This window comes from Giraffa tippelskirchi, chromosome 2 (genome assembly GCF_054371585.1).
Source record: "Giraffa tippelskirchi isolate mGirTip1 chromosome 2, T2T-mGirTip1v1.2.pri, whole genome shotgun sequence".
Taxonomy (NCBI): domain Eukaryota; kingdom Metazoa; phylum Chordata; class Mammalia; order Artiodactyla; family Giraffidae; genus Giraffa; species Giraffa tippelskirchi.
Window position 1 is genome coordinate 234,115,600 of NC_137276.1, and position 17,835 is coordinate 234,133,434.

At 52.2% G+C, this 17,835-nt stretch overlaps 1 protein-coding gene across 3 annotated transcripts in view; it reads left to right on the top strand.

Annotated features, from left to right (window-relative positions):
* The first annotated feature begins 1,663 nt into the window (after window positions 1–1,663).
* Window positions 1,664–17,835, top strand: part of GALNT15 (polypeptide N-acetylgalactosaminyltransferase 15) — a 44,024-nt gene continuing 27,852 nt past the window's right edge. For all 3 annotated transcript variants that reach the window (XM_081573278.1, XM_081573279.1, XM_081573280.1), the window contains exon 1: window positions 1,664–2,857. In XM_081573278.1, coding sequence (XP_081429404.1) covers window positions 2,043–2,857 — 815 coding nt within the window. In that variant the 5' untranslated portion in view covers window positions 1,664–2,042. The remainder of the gene's footprint in view (window positions 2,858–17,835) is intronic.

Genomic DNA, 17,835 nt, shown 5'->3' on the forward strand with positions numbered 1-17,835 from the left:
AAGCTGAAGTTGAATGGTTCTATGAAGACCTACAAGACCTTCTAGAACTAACACCCAAAAAAGATGTCCTTTTCATCATAGAGGACTGGAATGCAAAAGTAGGAAGTCAAGAGATACCTGGAGTAACAGACGAATTTGGCCTTGGAGTACAAAAGAAACAGGCAAAGGCTAACAGAGTTCTGCCAAGAGAACGCCCCGGTCTTAGCAAACACCCTTTTTCAACAACAGAAGAGAAGACTCTACACATGGACATCACCAGGTGGTCAACACCGAAATCAGATTGATTATATTCTTGCCTCCATCACTCCCTCCAAAATCTTCAAAAGTCATATCTGTGCTGTGGCATCTGATTTTACATCTTCAAGCCAGACCCGTCCCCTGACCTCCAGCTATTATATACCCCAGTGTATCCATACGTCTAGCTGCCCATGCCTCCCCTCCCCTTGGCTGTCGAGACGCCATCTGCAACGATGTGTGTCCCTGCCTGAGCCACTGCTGCTCCTCTGCCCTCCGCCGGCTCCCAGCCTTCTCATCTCCTTCGAGGGCATCTTGATTCCTCCAACTGCCTGGACCCAAAACTTGTAACCATCCTTGACTCATATGTCCCTCACCCGCAAATTCACCAACAAATCTTACGGGCTCTTCCTTAAAATAAGTGTCCAAGCTGAGCACTCACCTCTGGCTCCAGGGATGCCTGTGTGTCTCACAGCAGTCGGTCTCCCTGCTCCTGCCCTGCGCTCCTGCTGTCTAACTTCAGCAACCAGAGCATCCAGTTAGCACCCCAGGCCATGGTGCCTGTCTTCTGCTGACAGCCCTCCAAGGGCTCCCATCTTAGAGGAAAAGCCCAAGTGCCCACAGTGCCCCCTCAAGGTCCTAAAAGATGCCCCCTTACCTCTCTCACCCCAGCCCCACCCGCCCATTCTGTTCCAGCCTCACGGGCCCTCAGCGAGTCCTCAAAAGGCCAGGCACGCTCTCGCCTTTGCACCTGCTGTTCCTCTCTTTGCACCGAGCTGCCCAGTCCTCCTCCTTCAGCAGAGCTTCTGGGACCCCTTCCTCACTCCGGGTCGATTGTCCACCCCCAGCCCCTGCTCTCCAGCCCCCCTTCTGTCTTCCCCTTAGCACTGTCACCGTCTCTCCCACTCGGCTGCATGTTCCACGAAGCACACATTTTGCTGTTTTATTCCCTGCGATCTCTGCGCCCAAACCCCGGGATAGTTTTGGCAGAAGGTGGAGGCTCATCATTCTGTGTGGTTTGAATGAAGGGAGTTGACAAGGGAGGCAGCGTGCCCCTCCTGTTTCAACATCCCCCTCCCTGTCCCCACCTGCCCGGTGGCGGAGGCTGGGCGGGCATCAGGTGCTCAAGTGGGCAGGGGGAGCTTGTTATGGGAGCCTGTCCACTGGCTCCCCTCCCTTTCAGAAGGAGGAGGATGGTGGTCCTCAGGAAGGGAGGGAGGGTCCAGCCTGGCTCTCTGGGATCACTTGTAGGAGACTGAGGGTGCAAACAGCCCGCCAGCTCCCTGCATTTCCGTTCCAGGAACAGCCTTTTGGAAATCAAGAGGGAATCCTCTTTCCCGCCCCTTTGGGTGGGGAGAGGAGCCTTGCTGGGATCAGATGCAGATCGGAGTGTTCCCGCTGGGATTGGTCCCAGCAGCGCCAGTGTTTGTTTTCCCCGGGTCGTGTTCCCGGGAACAGTGAGGGCTTTAGGACCAGGAGCCCGGCGCCCGCCCGCCAACCCGCCCGGCAGCGTCTTGGCCGAGCGCTGAGCGATGTGTGAAAGCAAATTAGGCTGCTGCCGCCTTCACATCTGTGGATCCGACCTGACCTGAAGGGTCCAAAGGAGGACGGGGGTCAGCTCTGCCGGACTGAGACCTCCCGGCTCCCCCCAGACATCCCACAGCAACCTGACCCTTCATGCAAGCGGCGAGGGGCTGGGAGTGAAACACGTGGGACTAGCCCCCTGAGCAGAAAGGAATTATTCTTTTTCCCAAAGAGGAAAAGGGCACCAGGGTTCAATCTGAAGGTCCCCACCCCGCCCCCTGTGGATGAGCTTTCGGAAGGCAATTAAAGACATCCGCTCAGCGAGGACCTGGGCTGGGACCTGGGTCAGCGGCTTTCTGATTGTCAGTGGCAGCCGGTCTTACACACGCTGCTGGCAAGTGTCAGCTGCGGGGGAAAAAAGGACCAGGTTAAGTGAGCTGGCAAAAAAAAAAGAAAAAACGCTTCCGAGTGGACCCAGGAAGCCAGGTTGTGCAGCCAGCGTGGAGGACCCCGGAGCGGGAGGAGACAGTGAAGTGGAACATGACCTGTTGCATTTGGCAGGTCCCCGCAACATGCTCGTAAGGAAGCGGCGCAGACACGGACCCTGCCGGCGGCAGGCGCTGCTCGCCCTCCTGGTGCTGGGGTGCGTGCTGCTGATGCTGGGGGCCCTGCACCCGCCCCCGCACGCCCTGACCCGGGCGCCCCCAGCCCCCCAGGCGGCCGGGCGCAGCCCCCAAGCTGGCTACCGCCTGGACTTTGGGGACCCCCAGGAATGGCTGCTGGAGTCCGAGGAGGAGGATCTGGAGTACGGCCCCCTGCCGCCCCTCGTCTCCCTGCGGGAGGACCAGCTCCTGGTGGCCGTGGCCTCGCCCAGGGCCGGAAGGAACCGGAGCCGGGGCGGGCGAGGCGGCGGCTACCGGCTCATCCCGCGGCCGCACAAGCATCAGGACCCTGCGGCCCCGGAGAGGGACTGGGCGGCCGAGGAGGAGGATGGGGAGGATCGGGAGGCGTCCGAAGAGGGGGAGCGGACCGCGCTCAGCCCGGAGGAGGCGCCCAGTGCCGGCAGCCCCCCGCACAGGGGCGGCTCACGGCATCCGCTGTAAGTAAACCCCGGCCGCCCCTTCCCGGTTCTCGGAGGGGCGCAGCCGCTCCGCCCGCCGCCTTCGCTGTGGCGGGCGGCGCTTCTCCAGGTGTGGTCTCGAGACCGGCGGAATCACCTGGGGACTCATTAGAGCCACAGACGCAGAAATCCCGGGTGCGGTCCCGCCGTCTGTCTGTAACCAGCGCTCCAGGGGAGACCCACCGTCCTAGAGACGGAGAGGGAGGAACACTTCCCTGTCCCTCCTCTCCCCCACCGACCCGGGTTCCAGTCCTTCTGGCTCTGGGTCGGCTGGTCAGCTGTATCTCGAACCCCGAGGGGTCTGGGAGCCGATGCTCCCCAAGGCGCTTGCAGGACTAAGTGACTCCAGCACATTTTGATATTATGAGTGTTGGGCTTGCTTTTCTTTTGGATGAAAGTAACGACTGCCGTTAACATTCATGTGGATCTTGCCATTGCTTGGCTTTAATCAAAGAGCTTCTCATGTATCGACTGGTAAAGGCCTTACAACTTAGCGAGATGGGTGCTAGCTCCGCTATCATGCCTATTTTATAGGTATGAACATGGAGGAGGAAATGGCAACCCACTCCAGTACTCTTGCCTGGAAAATGCCAAGGACGGAGGAGCCTGATGGGTTACAGTCCATGGGGTCGCCAAGAGTGGGTCACGACTGAGAGACTTCACTTTTTCACTTTCATGAGGCACAGAGACGCCAAGTGACTCGTCCACAGTCACACAGCTGGGAGGCGCCAAAGCAGGGATTTGCTCCAACCAGCCCGAGCCCCTCCCTACACTATGCCTTCCCCCTTAGTCCACTAGACGAGGTGGATCGTGCAGACCCAGGAGCTAGAATACTGCACTGACGCAGTCTGACCTGGCAGGGTGGCTCCACCACCTCCAGGACCACCCCAGGAGGCAAGCTGGGAGGTGTGATGACCCACAAACTGTGCTCAGGGAGACGGTGGGCTAGTCCTGGACCCCCTGCGCTCCCCACCATCCCCAGCATCCAGGGGCAGTGCAGCTGGGTAGCTGGGTACTTGGGTCCCTTCGCCGTAGACATGGCTCTTCCCGGATCCCGGAGAGTTTCCCAGGAAGCAAACCCACCCTCCGCGCCTCTGGGTGGGAGGGGCGGAGCGGGACAGCAGGGGGCGGGGCCACGTAGTCCTCGGAGCCGAAGGGGCTCCTCGCCCTCAGGGGTGGGCAGATGCGCAGACTCCGGACCTCAGCGCCTCGTCCAGGTCGCAAGCCACCGCCCTGCTGCCTCCAGGTCTCAACCGAACTATCTCCTTTCGGGAAACTCCCAGACCCACCCAGGCCCGCCCTGTCGCCGTTTGGTGCTGCCGGCGGCTTTAATTCATGGCACTCGCTACAGCTGAGGCTAAATGGTCCTTGATGTATTGGTTTATTCAGTGCCTGCTTCCCTTGCCATGCGGTGAGCCTGGAGGCCCAGCACACGGTAAAGGAACGATTGCTGAATGAGTGGATACCCAGTTCCAGTTCAGCCGCTCAGTCGTGTCCGACTCTTTGCGATCCTATGAACCGCAGCACGCCAGGCCTCCCTGTCCATCACCAACTCCCTGAGTCCACCCAAACCCATGTCCATCGAGTCGGTGATGCCATCCAGCCATTTCATCCTCTGTTGTCCCCTTCTCCTCCTGCCCTCAATCTTTCCCAGCATCAGGGTCTTTTCAAATGAGTCAGCTCTTTGCATCAGGTGGCCCAAGTATTGGAGTTTCAGCTTCAACATCAGTCCTTTCAATGAACACCCAGGACTGATCTCCTTTAGGATGGACTGGTTGGATCTCCTTGCAGTCCAAGGGACTCTCAAGGGTCTTCTCTAACACCACAGTTCAAAAGCATCAATTCTTCGGTGCTCAGCTTTCTTTATAGTCCAACTCTCACATCCATACATGACCACTGGAAAGACCATAGCCTTGACTAGACAGACCTTTGTTGGCAAAGTAATGTCTCTGCTTTTTAATATGCTGTCTAGGTTGGTCATAACTTTCCTTCCAAGGAGTAAGCGTCTTTTAATTTCATGGCTACAATCATCATGGAGAAGGCAATGGCACCCCACTCCAGTACTCTTGCCTGGAAAATCCCATGGACAGAGGAGCCTGGTAGGCTATAATCCATGGGGTCGCTAAGAGTCGGACACGACTGAGCGACTTTACTTTCACTTTTCCCATTCATGCACTGGAGAAGGAAACGGCAACCCACTCCAGTATTCTTGCCTGGAGAACCCCAGGGATGGCAGAGCCTGGTGGGCTGCCGTCTATGGGGTCGCACAGAGTCGGACACGACTGAAGCGACTTAGCAGCAGCAGCAGCAGCAATCATCATCTGCAGTGATTTTGGCGCCCAGAAAAATAAAGTCAGCCACTGTTTCCACTGTTTCCCCATCTATCTGCCATGAAGTGATGGGAGCGGATGCCATGATCTTAGTTTTCTGAACATTGAGCTTTAAGCCAACTTTTTCACTCTCCTCTTTCACTTTCATCAAGAGGCTCTTTAGTTCTTCTTCACTTTCTGCCATAAGAGTGGTGTCATCTGCATATCTGAGGTTATTGATATTTCTCCCGGCAATCTTGATTCCAGCTTATGCTTCCTCCAGCCCAGCATTTCTCATGATGTACTCTGTATAAAAGTTAAATAAGCAGGATGACAATATACAGCCTTGACGTACTCCTTTTCCTATTTGGAACCAGTCTGTTGTTCCATGTCCAGTTCTAACTGTTGCTTCCTGACCTGCATACAGGTTTCTCAAGAGACAGGTCAGGTGGTCTGGTATTCCCATCTCTTTCAGAATTTTCCACAGTTTATTGTGATCCACACAGTCAAAGTCTTTGGCATAGTCAATAAAGCAGAAATAGATGTTTCTCTGGAACTCTCTTGATTTTTTGATGATCCAGTGGATGTTGGCAATTTGATCTCTGGTTCCTCTGCCTTTTCTAAAACCAGCTTGAACATCTGGAAGTTCACGGTTCATGTATTGCTGAAGCCTGGCTTGGAGAATTTTGAGCATTACTTTACTAGCGTGTGAGATGACTGTAATTGTGCGGTAGTTTGCACATTCTTTGGCATTGCCTTCTTTGGGATTGGAATGAAAACTCTCGTCTTCTAATTCTTTGATGCATCTTTTCATTGGCCTAGAGCAAGAATGTTTTACCAACCAGACACACAGCCTCAATCAGAGTCTGTGATTGTGTGTGTGTGTGTGACTGGGTGTCTGCCTCGTGCGAGGTGAGTGCACTGTGTTGTGTGTTAAATGGAAGCTGTGCGTGTGTGTCGTGTGCAGTGTGAGTGGTGCCCGTGGTGTGCTGTGCTGTTTGTCACATATGCATGTGTGTCTTCAGGGTGTCAGTGTTCGTGTGTGTACACGTCATGATTGCATGACGTGTCGACATATCACATATGTTGTGCACGTGGCATTGTGTCTCTGTTGTGATGTGATGCTCAGCGTGCATGTTTTTGTGCATGCATATTGTGTTGTGACTGTGCTGCACATGTCCGATGCATATGCTGTGCCGTGGGAGTGGTGTGAAGTGCACGGGTGTGGTACACCCTGTGTGGTACGTGTGTGCATCATGTGTGCTGTGCATGTGGTGTGGTGTGCACTCGCGCTGTGAGGGTGTGTGTGCTGTGATGCATGGCTCGTCCGGCGTCTGTGTGCTCTGTGAGCGTGTGTATTTGTGGTGAGTGTGCTGCACACGTGTTTTGTGCGCTGAGTGTCTATTATAAATGTGTTGTGCAAGTGGTGCGTGTGTACTTTTGCAGGTGTGTTGTTGGTGTTATGCTTGTGGCCTAAGTGCGCCGGTGGGTGGTCTGCGTGTGCGGGTCCCCTGTGTTATGCATGCGATGTGCATACGTGCATGTGTGCACGGGTGTGTGTGCACCACTCCTGGTCAGAGTGACCAGCTCTCTGAGTTTGCTGGACTTTCCCGTCCGGAAGCCCCTCGGTCCCCGGCTGGCCCGTGTGTCGGACTGTCTCCCCTCCCCCAGCAGGGCTCTTTGCGGAGGTGTGTGGCGCCCTCTCCCGGCTGCGCTCTGTCCCTGCAGCCGCGAGGCCGGCCCTGGGTCCCCAGCTCCCCTCCCCCAGGGGCACCGGGCACTAGCGCCTCCCCCTCCGGGCAGGGCTCCGGGATGACAAGGGGTTCTCTGCAAAGTAAGGCCCCAACCCCACCGGACTTTAAAACCGGTCCCAAGTGCAGTCCTTTAAAGAACAGCCGTCTCATAAACACCTCTTCTTTCCGTCTGAGGCCACCCTATGTCCACCAGGCTGCACAGAGCGTGCTTCTCAAGTCTCAGCGCGTGTGCAGATCCCCTGTGAAAGCGCGGAGTGTGACAGACTTGGCCAGGGCGGGGGGCGCCCGAGGTGCAACGTTTCTGTCAGGCTCTGGCTGGTCCCCGCACTGCTGGTCCACGGACCACACTTTGGAGCAGCAAGGAGCTTTACCACTGGTTCCCAAAAGTATGTACATGTCAGATTCCTGCAGATTGCTTGTTTTAAAAAAAGCAGATTTTTCAGACTCTGTTGCTAGAAACTCTCGGTGGTTCTGAGTTGCAGCCCAGCGACCTGAATTTTTACAAGCTGGTGCTAGACAGCTGGGGGTGAGTGTGAAGCCGAATCTGCCTCTGTGTTCTGACACTGAGCTAAATATTGGAGACAGAGTTTGGGGTCAAGTAAACAAGAATAGCTTTACTGCTTGCCAGGCAAAGGGGACCCCAGCAGGCTAATGCCCTCTAAACTGTGTGTCCCCCAACCTGGAGCGGGCAGCGAGAAGTTTTATAGTAATGTTTCAAAGAGGGCGGGAGCAGCTCATGGACATTCTTCTAACTGGTTGGTAGTTGGGCTCAGCTGGTAAAGAACCCTCCTGCAATGTGGGAGACCTGGGTTCCATCCCTGGGTTGGGAAGATCCCCTGGAGAAGGGAAAGGCTACCCACTCCAGTACTATGGCCTGGAGAATTCCATGGACTCTATAGTCCATGGGGTCACAAAGAGTCGGACACAACTGAGTCACTTTCACTTTCACTAGGTAAGTAGGAGTCAGCGTCATTAACCTTCTGGTTCCAACTAGTCTGGGGTCTACATGCTTGTGGGCAGTGAACAGTTAACTTCTCCCAACTGGAGGGGGTGTCAGTTTCTGCAGAACAGCTCAAACCTATTACTGTGTGCATCCCTTGATGGGGACGCGGGACCCTGGCCCAAGGCTCCACTACTGTTCCTCTTGACTGTTTCTCCCTGCTCTCCTGTCCCTCCCTTCTTCCCTAATTAACAACTGCTTGAATCTGCCTGTTGGCACTCAGGGAAGGTCATGGAGGCTGAATGAAGGCTGCTTCCTGTAATCAAAGGAATGGGGGACACAGAAAGGCTTTGTGCCCAGGAGGCCTGCAGAGCCCCGCTGGGTATCAAGTGGAGAGGCAGTGGGTTCTGGATGTTTCCACAGAGGAAGTAGTACTGGGATTGGAAAATAGAGAAGAGAGGCCAAAAGGAATGAAGTCCCTTTCATGGCCCAGGGTTTGTACTTGAACACAAATGGCAGCTCAGCTGTAGCCGGCTGTGCGCTACTTGCTTATGCCAACTTTGTGTTTATGGTTTGGTCTGGGTTTCCTTGGCTCTATTTTGAGAAACCTGTATGCATTCAGGAAGCAACAGTTAGAACTGGACTTGGAACAACAGACTGGTTCCAAATAGGAAAAGGAGTATGTCAAGGCTATATATTGTCACCCTGCTTATTTAACTTATATGCAGAGTACATTATGAGAAACGCTGGGTTGGAAGAAGCACAAGCTGGAATCAAGATTGCCGGGAGAAATATCAATAACCTCAGATATGCAGATGACACCACCCTTATGGCACAAAGTGAAGAGGAACTAAAGAGCCTCTTGATGAAAGTCAGTGTGGAGAGTGAAAAGGTTGTCTTAAAGCTCAACATTCAGAAAACTAAGATCATGGCATCCGCTCCCATCACTTCATGGCAGATAGATGGGGAAACAGTGGAAACAGTGGCTGACTTTATTTTTCTGGGCGCCAAAATCACTGCAGATGATGACTGCAGCCATGAAATTAAAAGACGCTTACTCCTTGGAAGGAAAGTTATGACCAATCTAGACAGCATATTTAAAAGCAGAGACATTACTTTGCCAACAAAAGTCTGTCTAGTCAAGGCAATGGTTTTTCCAGTGGTCATGTATGGATGTGAGAGTTGGACTATAAAGAAATCTGAGCACCGAAGAATTGATGCTTTTGAACTGTGGAGTTGGAGAAGATTCTTGAGAGTCTCTTGGACTGCAAGGAGATCCAACCAGTCCATCCTAAAGGAGATCAGTCCTGGGTGTTCATTGAAAGGACTGATGTTGAAGCTGAAACTCCAATACTTTGGCCACCTGATGTGAAGAGCTGACTCATTTGAAAAGACCCTGATGCTGGAAAAGATTGAGGGCAGGAGGAGAAGGGGATGACAGAGGATGAGATGGCTGGATGGCATCATTGACTCGATGGACATGGGTTTGGGTGGACTCAGGAGTTGCTGATGGACAGGGAGGCCTGACGTGCTGTGGTTCGTGGGGTTGCAAAGAGTCGGACACGACTGAGTGACTGAACTGAACTGAACTGATACCCATACCATGACTAAACCATACACCCATGGAACAGTGGCCCCAGGGTTGAATTCTGGACATCACCCCTTACTGTGTGACCTTGCGCGATCACTCAACCTCCCTGAGCCTCAGTTTCCCCAACTGTAAAGTGGTGATGACAGTAACACCCTTGCGAGGGGTTGTGATGAAAACGAGATGACATGTGTGCTGATTTCCCCAGTGTTCGAGTCCAAACGGGAGACACCCTTAGCGTATTCTCAAGGGTAGGACCAAGGAGTGAGTTGGAAAGAAGCTTGGAGGGGGCACCTGTGGACTACACACCATTGTCCTTTCTCTGACCCGTGAATTATCTTCTGCCCCCTCCGGCTGCCAAATCATCACAAACTTGGCAGCACTCGGAACTACCTGGAAAGTCTTAAAAGGGACTCCTGCCTGGGTCGCGCTTGCAGGGATTCTTAAATAGTCGGTCTGGGCTGAGGCCTGGGCGTCCCCTGGAGTTGTGACATGCATCTCAGGCTGAGAACCAGCACTGCGAGGCAGCAAGCACTTCCTCTCCTGGTGGGCGGTGGGGGAGATAGGAAGGAACAGGTCCTCCTGGGCTCCTCCCTGCTCCAGCCCTAGAAGCCTCTTTGGCCTCAGCTTTGTTGTCAAGGAGGAGGGGGTGTGGCCGTCACAGGGTCAGGTCAGTTTCTGCCCGGAAGCTGGACACCGCAGGATGGATGTCACCTGGGCTGCAAAAGAAGACAGCTGCCAGGGTATCAATAAATCTGAGCAGTGAGCACTGCCCTAGGGTAGGTGAGGGGACCTCTACTGATCTGGTGGGAGCTGGGGGTGGTGTCAGTAACTGGGCAGAGATGGGGGGCGGGAGCCCAGCTAATCCCCCACCTGTAGTGAGAGGGGCTGGTCAGGTCACAAAGGTGACCCGTGATCACCAAGCCCCCCCCACGTCCAGCAAAGCCACAGCCAGGGAGGGCACCACTCTGCATCTCCACTCTGGATCTGCCCCCACGAGGGGGCTGTGGTGTAGACAGTGCCGAGTGCCATCCTCTGAGATGGCGCACAGGATGCCCAGGGTGGTGGGGTTCTGCCTTGTGTTTCGAGGGTCAGATCAGAAGTGGTCAACCTGCATCTTATCTTTTTTAATTACTAGTGAAAAGGAAAGTCGCCCAGCCGTGTCTGACTCTTTGCAACCCCACGGACTTAGTCCATGGAATTCTCCAGATCAGAATACTGGAGTGGGTAGCCTTTCCCTTCTCCAGGGGATCTTCCCAGCCCAGGGATTGAACCCATGTCTCCTGCACTGCAGGCAGATTCTTTACCAGCTGAGCCACAAGGGAAAGCTGGTGTTATTTACTCCAGGGCCACTCAAAGGGTGGGCTTCAGACCTGCAACAATCGGAAATGCAGAGTCTCAGGCCCACTCAGCGCTACTGCTGGAAAATCTGTTTTTAACAAGATTCCCAGATGATTTATGTTCATATCAAAGCTTGAGTAACACTGATGAGGGTTACAGTTCATAGCACTGCCCGCATGTGAGAATCAGCTGGAGGGTTTTATGAATGACCGTGGCCAGGCTCCTCCCCCAGACTAACCAAGCAAACACAATCCACAGGGACTCACTGTCTGAGAGAGTCTCGTGTGCAGCCATCATTGGTCCAGGGCAAGGGAACCAGGGTCAGAGCAAAGCCAAGGATGCCTGGAGCCCCTCGGAAGGAGGCTGGGAGACTTTGGCGATCCCTCCACAAAGAGAAGAGGGTTGCAGGCACCTTGTGTGACTTGTCTCCTCCATGGGCAGTGACAGGCTGGCAGCCTCAGCCTCATATGTAGGCTCCAGCCCGTCCACACCTCTCTCTCATCTGTAAGCTCCTTTGTCTGTCCCTCTAAGGCAGGGGTCCTCAACTCCCAGGCCATGGACTGGCACGGACCCGTGACCTGTTAGAAACCAGGCTGCCCAGCAGGAGGTGAGCGGTGGGTAGGCAAGCAAAACTTCATCTGTATTTACAGTGGCTCCCTGCCGTTCGCATTACCATCTGAGCTTCGCCTCATGTTAGATCAGTGGCGGCATTAGATTCCCATAAAGTGAAAGTAGTGAAAGTGTTAGTCCCTCAGTCGTGTCCAACTCTGTGCGACCCCATGGACTCCAGCCCACCAGGCTCCTCTGTCCGTGGGATTCTCCAGGCAAGAATACTGGAGTGGGTTGCCATGCCCTTCTTCAGGGGAACTTCCAGACCCAGGGATTGAACCTGAGTCTCTCATATTGCAGGCAGATTCTTTACCATCTGAGCACCAGGGAAGCCCTAGATTCTCATAAATGAAAGTGAAGTCACTTAGTTGTGTCTGATTCCTTGCAACCCCATGGACTATACAGTCCATGGAATTCTCCAGGCCAGAACACTGGAGTGGGTAGCCTTTCCCTTCTCCAGGGGATCTTCCCAACCCAGAGATCAAAGCCAGGTCTCCCACATTGCAGGCAGATTCTTTACCAGCTGAGCCACCAGGGAAGCCCAAGAATACTGGAGTGGGTAGCCTATCCCTTCTCCAGCGGATCTTCCCAACCCAGGAATCGAACCGATGTCTCCTGCAGTGCAGGCGGATTCTTTACCAACTGAGCCAGGAGGGAAGCCCTAGATTCTCATAAAGCACAATAAATGTAATGTTCTTGTGAACCCATGAACTTGCTCAGTAGTGTCCGACTCTTTGCGACCCCATGGACTGTAGCCTACCAGGGTCCTCCATCCATGGAATTTTCCAGGCAAGAATACTGGAGTGGGTTGTCATCTCCTTCTCCAGGGTATCTTCCCGAACCAGGGATCGAACCCAGGTCTTCCATATTGCAGGCAGATGCTTTACCATCTGAGCTATCAGAGAAGCCATCCCCAAACCATTCCCCTCTCTGGTCCATGGAAAAATTGTCTTCCATGAAATCGGCCCCTGGTGCCAAAAAGGTTGGAGACCACTGCTCTAAAGCATCATCCCCAGGCCATGTCCCAGCAGCCCTGGCCCCAGGCCTGGCCTGGAAATTGGCGTCTCCAGGATGAGCTTTGCTAATTAGGGGCACCATGGGCTGAACCCAGGGGTTTTAATAGAATGCAGGGAATTTGTATCATTATCCTGTTCCTATAGACAGCCAGCCTGTATACCTCTTGAGAGCAAGAAGAGCGTCCACCTTCATTCATTGAACAAACATTTCTTTGTGCCTGCGTGCATTCTAAATTACTTCCCTCATGTCCAGCTCTGAGTGTTTGTTTAGCAACTACTGAAGGTGGGAAGGTATGCAAGGCCCAGCCCCACCCCTAAGGAGCTTGGGGTACCCTGAGGACTGCAGACAAGCAACCAGCTGCGACATGGGTGGGCTCAGGGCTGAGACAGGGAAGCCCATCTCCGTGGGATTTGGTAGGAGTTGTGGAGCGACTTAGCACGCACAGGGGTCAGGAACTCCAAACCAGCTTTAGAAAATCCAGCAGAAACCTTTCTACTCTGGCCAGGCAAGGGGAGGGCGGACGAGTGTTTGCGGCACAGCCAGGCCATCTGGTGCGCGACTGTGACTCATTCTCTCAGAATCAGCCTCCAAATGCATGCTCTGAATTCTCGGGGGACCCCGGAGCTGCAGGAAGCCGGGGCGTGCGTCTGTGTGTCAACACAGACCCAAGCTCTTCTGATCTCGGAGTGTGAAGTTTGTGTGCACTGGGCAGCTCTCCTGAGCCAGAATGATCTCTTTTAATCCAGGCAGCAGCCCTGGATTAGAGGAGGGTCTCAGCCTCCCCGTGTTAGCTAATTGGGGGGTATAATAGTGGAGCCAAGATTCAGAGCCACGTTGATTTGGTTCCAAAGCCCTGGGTCGGTCCTTCCTGCCTGCTGCCGCTCAGAAGGTGGACAAGTGAGGTCGCATGGGCTTTTGGACACTTGTGTGATGTACACACACAGAGAGAGTAAAACGTGCACCAGGTATTTGGTTGAAGGACAAGGAAAGCGGCGCCATCACTTAATAACAAAAGCAAGCGTTTCTTCTGGGAGCACCTCATTGGACCTGGTCACATCCGAGCATTGCTCCTCAGTGTCCGAGAGCTGTTTCTCTGCCCGACCTCACCCATCCCGCTGGCAAAGCCGTAGTACAGACTGAACAGAAAAAGCCCCACTAGACAGAAAGAACCCCAGTCACCCCAGGAGGGGAAGGGATTTGCCCAGGGCCCCTGCATGGACCGCTTACCTTTTGCTCTCTTGTTTGCCTACCTACCTATGGTATTCCCTTGAAGGACTTGAAGATACATCATGAAATAGAAAATTGCTACTAACATCCTATTTAGTCAAGATAAAGGGAGGTGTGATCAGCCCTGGGTGTTCATTGGAAGGACTGGTGCTGAAGCACAAACTCCAGTACTTTGGCCACCTGATGCAAAGAACTGACTCATTGGAAAACACCCTGATGCTGGGAAAGATTGAGGGCAGGAGGAGAAGGGGACAACAGAGGATGAGATGGTTGGATGGCATCACTGACTCAATAGTACTGTACTGTAACAGGTTTATAATACTTTTCACACAAATAATACATTTAAAAAATCACAAAAAAATAAAGAAAACATTTCTAATCTTACAGGGCATTACCTTGAATGGTACAGTAGTATATAGTACAGCAGCTGGCACACAGGGGCTGGTGGTGAGTGAACAGGCAAGAAGAGTTGCTGACCGGAGGAGACAGAGGAGGTGGGAGACAGTAGAGCTGAAGGACCGTCAGCCTTGGGAGACGGAGGGCGAGCTGCAATGTCACTCACCCCTGACCTTGATGGCACAGGATCTGGTTCCTTGTTGGAATCAGATGCACACTCACATCTTTGAAAGTTCGCAACTTGAAGATTCGTATGGAGGGGACTTATTATATTTCATCCACCTCCCAGTCCTCATACGTAGTAGGTTGCCGCTCAATAACTGTTATATGACTGGATAGAAAATGGAAAGTTGAGATCAAAGAGAAAATTAGAATGAAGATAGGCAATCAATGACTAGGGAAGTGAAAGTCGCTCTGTTGTGTCCGACTCTTTGCAACCCCAGGGACCATACAGTCCCATGGGATTCTTCAGGCCAGAATACTAGAGTGGGTAGATGTTCCCTTCTCCAGGGGATCTTCTCAACCCAGGGATTGAACCCAGGTCTCCTGCATTGCAGGCAGATTCTTTACCAGCCGAGTCATAATTTTCTTACTCTGAGCTTCCTGGCCGCCAAAGTGAAAAAGGAAACACCATAAATATCGAGACCCTTGTTGCGCAGGAGGACACACACCAGGTCCTCAAAGGAGGAAAAGCTTTTCCTGGCACTTCTGTCTTGAGGAAATTTCCCTCTAGAGTTGTGTCAAGGGGATAGAAAGTGCTGGAGGAGACCACGCCTCCACAAGTGTTATAGAGACTGTAACGCAAAGCAGTTGTCATGAAATGCATTCTTGCACTGTTCTCTGAGAAAAGCTGAGAGCATGGTGCCAAGCAAGACTCCACAGAAGCAAGTTTCTAAGGCAGCCAAGACAGTGGGATCAAAGGAAGTTGCTTCCTGAGGACTTTACTAAATCAGTGTAGACAGCCCAGAGCATTTGATGAAACAAATGGATTATATGTTCTTCAAATAATCCCCTCCCTGGAACACAAGCTTTATGACTGAATTCCCAACATTCTGTTAGCACTTTAGTCCAAGATGCCAATATACATATACTGGTCAAGAGCACAAGGTTTAGAGTCACAATGACCATCAGCTATTTGCTGTGCATCCAAGCATGCTAAGGCCCTTCAGTCGTGCCTGACTCTCTGCAACCCCATGGACTGTAGCCCACCAGGCTCCCCTGTCCATGGGATTCTCCAGGCAAGAGTACTGGAATGGGTTGCCATGCCCTCCTCCGAGGGATCTCCCTGACGCAGGGATCAAACCTGAGTCTCCTGCAGCTCCTGCATTGCAGGCAACTTCTTTACTGCTGAGCCACTGAGGAAGCTCCATTTGCTGTGCAACTTTAAGCAAGTCACTTAAGCTTTTTGGGTTCTAGTTTTCTCATCTTTAAAATGGACTATGTATGCCTCATCTAGTGCTATATACATACAACCTCAAAATTTAGTGACTTAAAAAATAAATAAATTGGACCTCATAAAATTTTTAAATGATGTGCTTCAAGAAAGTGAAAAGACAACCAAGAAATGGTAGAAAGTATTTGCAAATCATGTATCTGATTAGGGACTTGCATCAGAATGTATAAATAGCCCTTATAATAAAAATAAAAAGCTATCCTACTTAAAAATAGGCAAAGGATTTAAATAGACATTTCTCCAAATAATACATTGGAAATTACCAAAAAGCACACGAGGTGATGCTCAAATCATTAGTCAGTGGACAAATGCAAATCAAAACCACAGTGAGGCACCATTTCACCCCCACGGAAATGACTAAATTAAAAAAAAGACAATAGCAAGTGCTGACAAGGCTGTGACAAAGTTGTTGGAATACAAAATGGTGCAGCTGCTTTGGAATACAGTTTGGCAATTCCTTGAAATATCAAACATTCACTTACCACATAGCTCAACAATGCCAGTTCTAGGCATATACCCAAGAGAACTGGAAACATATGTTCACATGAAAATTACACATGAACGTTCATAGCAGCATTACTCATAATAACCAAAAATGGAAATACTCAAATGTCCATCAACTGATGAATGGATGAAGTGAGGTCTGCTCAGACAATGGGACAATATTCGCCAGTAAAGAGGAGTGAAGTACCGATATGTGCTTCAACACAATGAACCTTGGAAGCACTGTGCAAAGTGAAGGAGGCAGACACAAAAGGCCGCAGATCATATGACTCCATTTACATGAGGTTTATAATCTTTCTGTAGTCCTTAGCAGTCACTGGACATCTATCCGCATTTTATGGATGAAGAAGCTGAGGCCTAGAGAGGTAGTCGGGATCTTGGAAGGCTTGCAGGAAACAATAATAAATAGCCTCTATTGAAAGGTTACTTATGAGTAGGGCACTGGTCTAAGCATTTTATATGAATTCATTCATTTGCTCCTTCCAACAAACCCATTTTACAGATTAAAAAATTGAGAGTAAACTGCCTGCTTGAAAAGGACTTACTGGAATCAAAAAGATTCTGAAAAATAAGCACTGGTTACTACACAAGTGACTGGGCCTGTGGATCTGGGAACTGTTGAAAGGAAGGATGGCTATCAGTGAGCATATGTCTCATCCAAGTCACAAAAGGACTGCTCTGGGATTTGAACTCAGTGTAAGAGTTTGCTATGCACTCCTCCTAAGCATCACCGACTCGATGGACATGAGTTTGAGCAGGCTCTGGGAGTTGGTGATGGACAGGGAAGCCTGGCGTGCTGCAGTCCATGGAGTCGAAGTGAGCTGGACACAATTGAGCGTCTGAACTGAACTGAACTTCCTAAGATTCCCTCAACTGTTAGGGTGTTGGAGCCCTCAGGGAATCCTCTCCCATACCCCCTCTGCCTCTGTGCTACCACAAGGATCCGTCTGGCCACCCCCATGAGACTCGGCGCTGCCCAGAGGCTGATGAGGCCGACCTTGGACCCCAGAAGCCCAGGCATGTATCCGGAACCTCTTCCTTTCACGGAGAGTCTACACAGCCTGCCCGGCCCATATACCCCTGTTCTTGCTCACTCCACCCCCCAGAAGCAAAAGAATCAATCCTGGCTCCTCTGAAGAGCATCTCACAGGCCCTGAGACACAGGCCTTACCAAAGCTCTGTCCTGGATATTTTGTGCTGCTCTCAGAGCCTCGGTGAGAGCGCTGGCCTGCCTCCAGGAGCCCACGCCGGTCCTCCTGGGGGCACCACATTGCCACCATGGTTATTCTCAGCTAGCAGCCCCTGGCAGCTCTGTGATTGCCTGAAGAGGTATTCCAGAGCCATCTGCTTGTGTCCTGCAGACGTGTGAGCATCTTTCCCTGGAGCACAGGAAGGGTCCTCTCCGAGCTGCTGCCAGATGCCTGCTTCCGGGACTCAGGGAGGCCCCACCCTTAGCCTGAAGGGTTTCCCAAAGCTTGCAGTTTTGTCCTCATCCCTTCTCCCTATTCTATGCAAAGAGCTCTCCCGAGAGTCAGGAGCACAGAATGTCAAGGCTTGCCAGAGCCTTTGGGGTCCATCCTGCAGTAATAATGAATCTTCTGATGAAGGCAGTGACTGCAGAGCGCTCGCTCAGGGACAGGACTGTTCTTTTCTTTTTTATTGGAGTCTAGTTGCTTTACAATGTTGTGTTGGTTTCTGCTGTACAGCAAAGTGAATCAGCTATGAGTGAGTGAGTGCAAGTCGCTCAGTTGTGTCCGATTCCTTGCGATCCCATGGACTATACAGTCTGTGGAATTCTCCAGGTCAGAATACTGGAGTG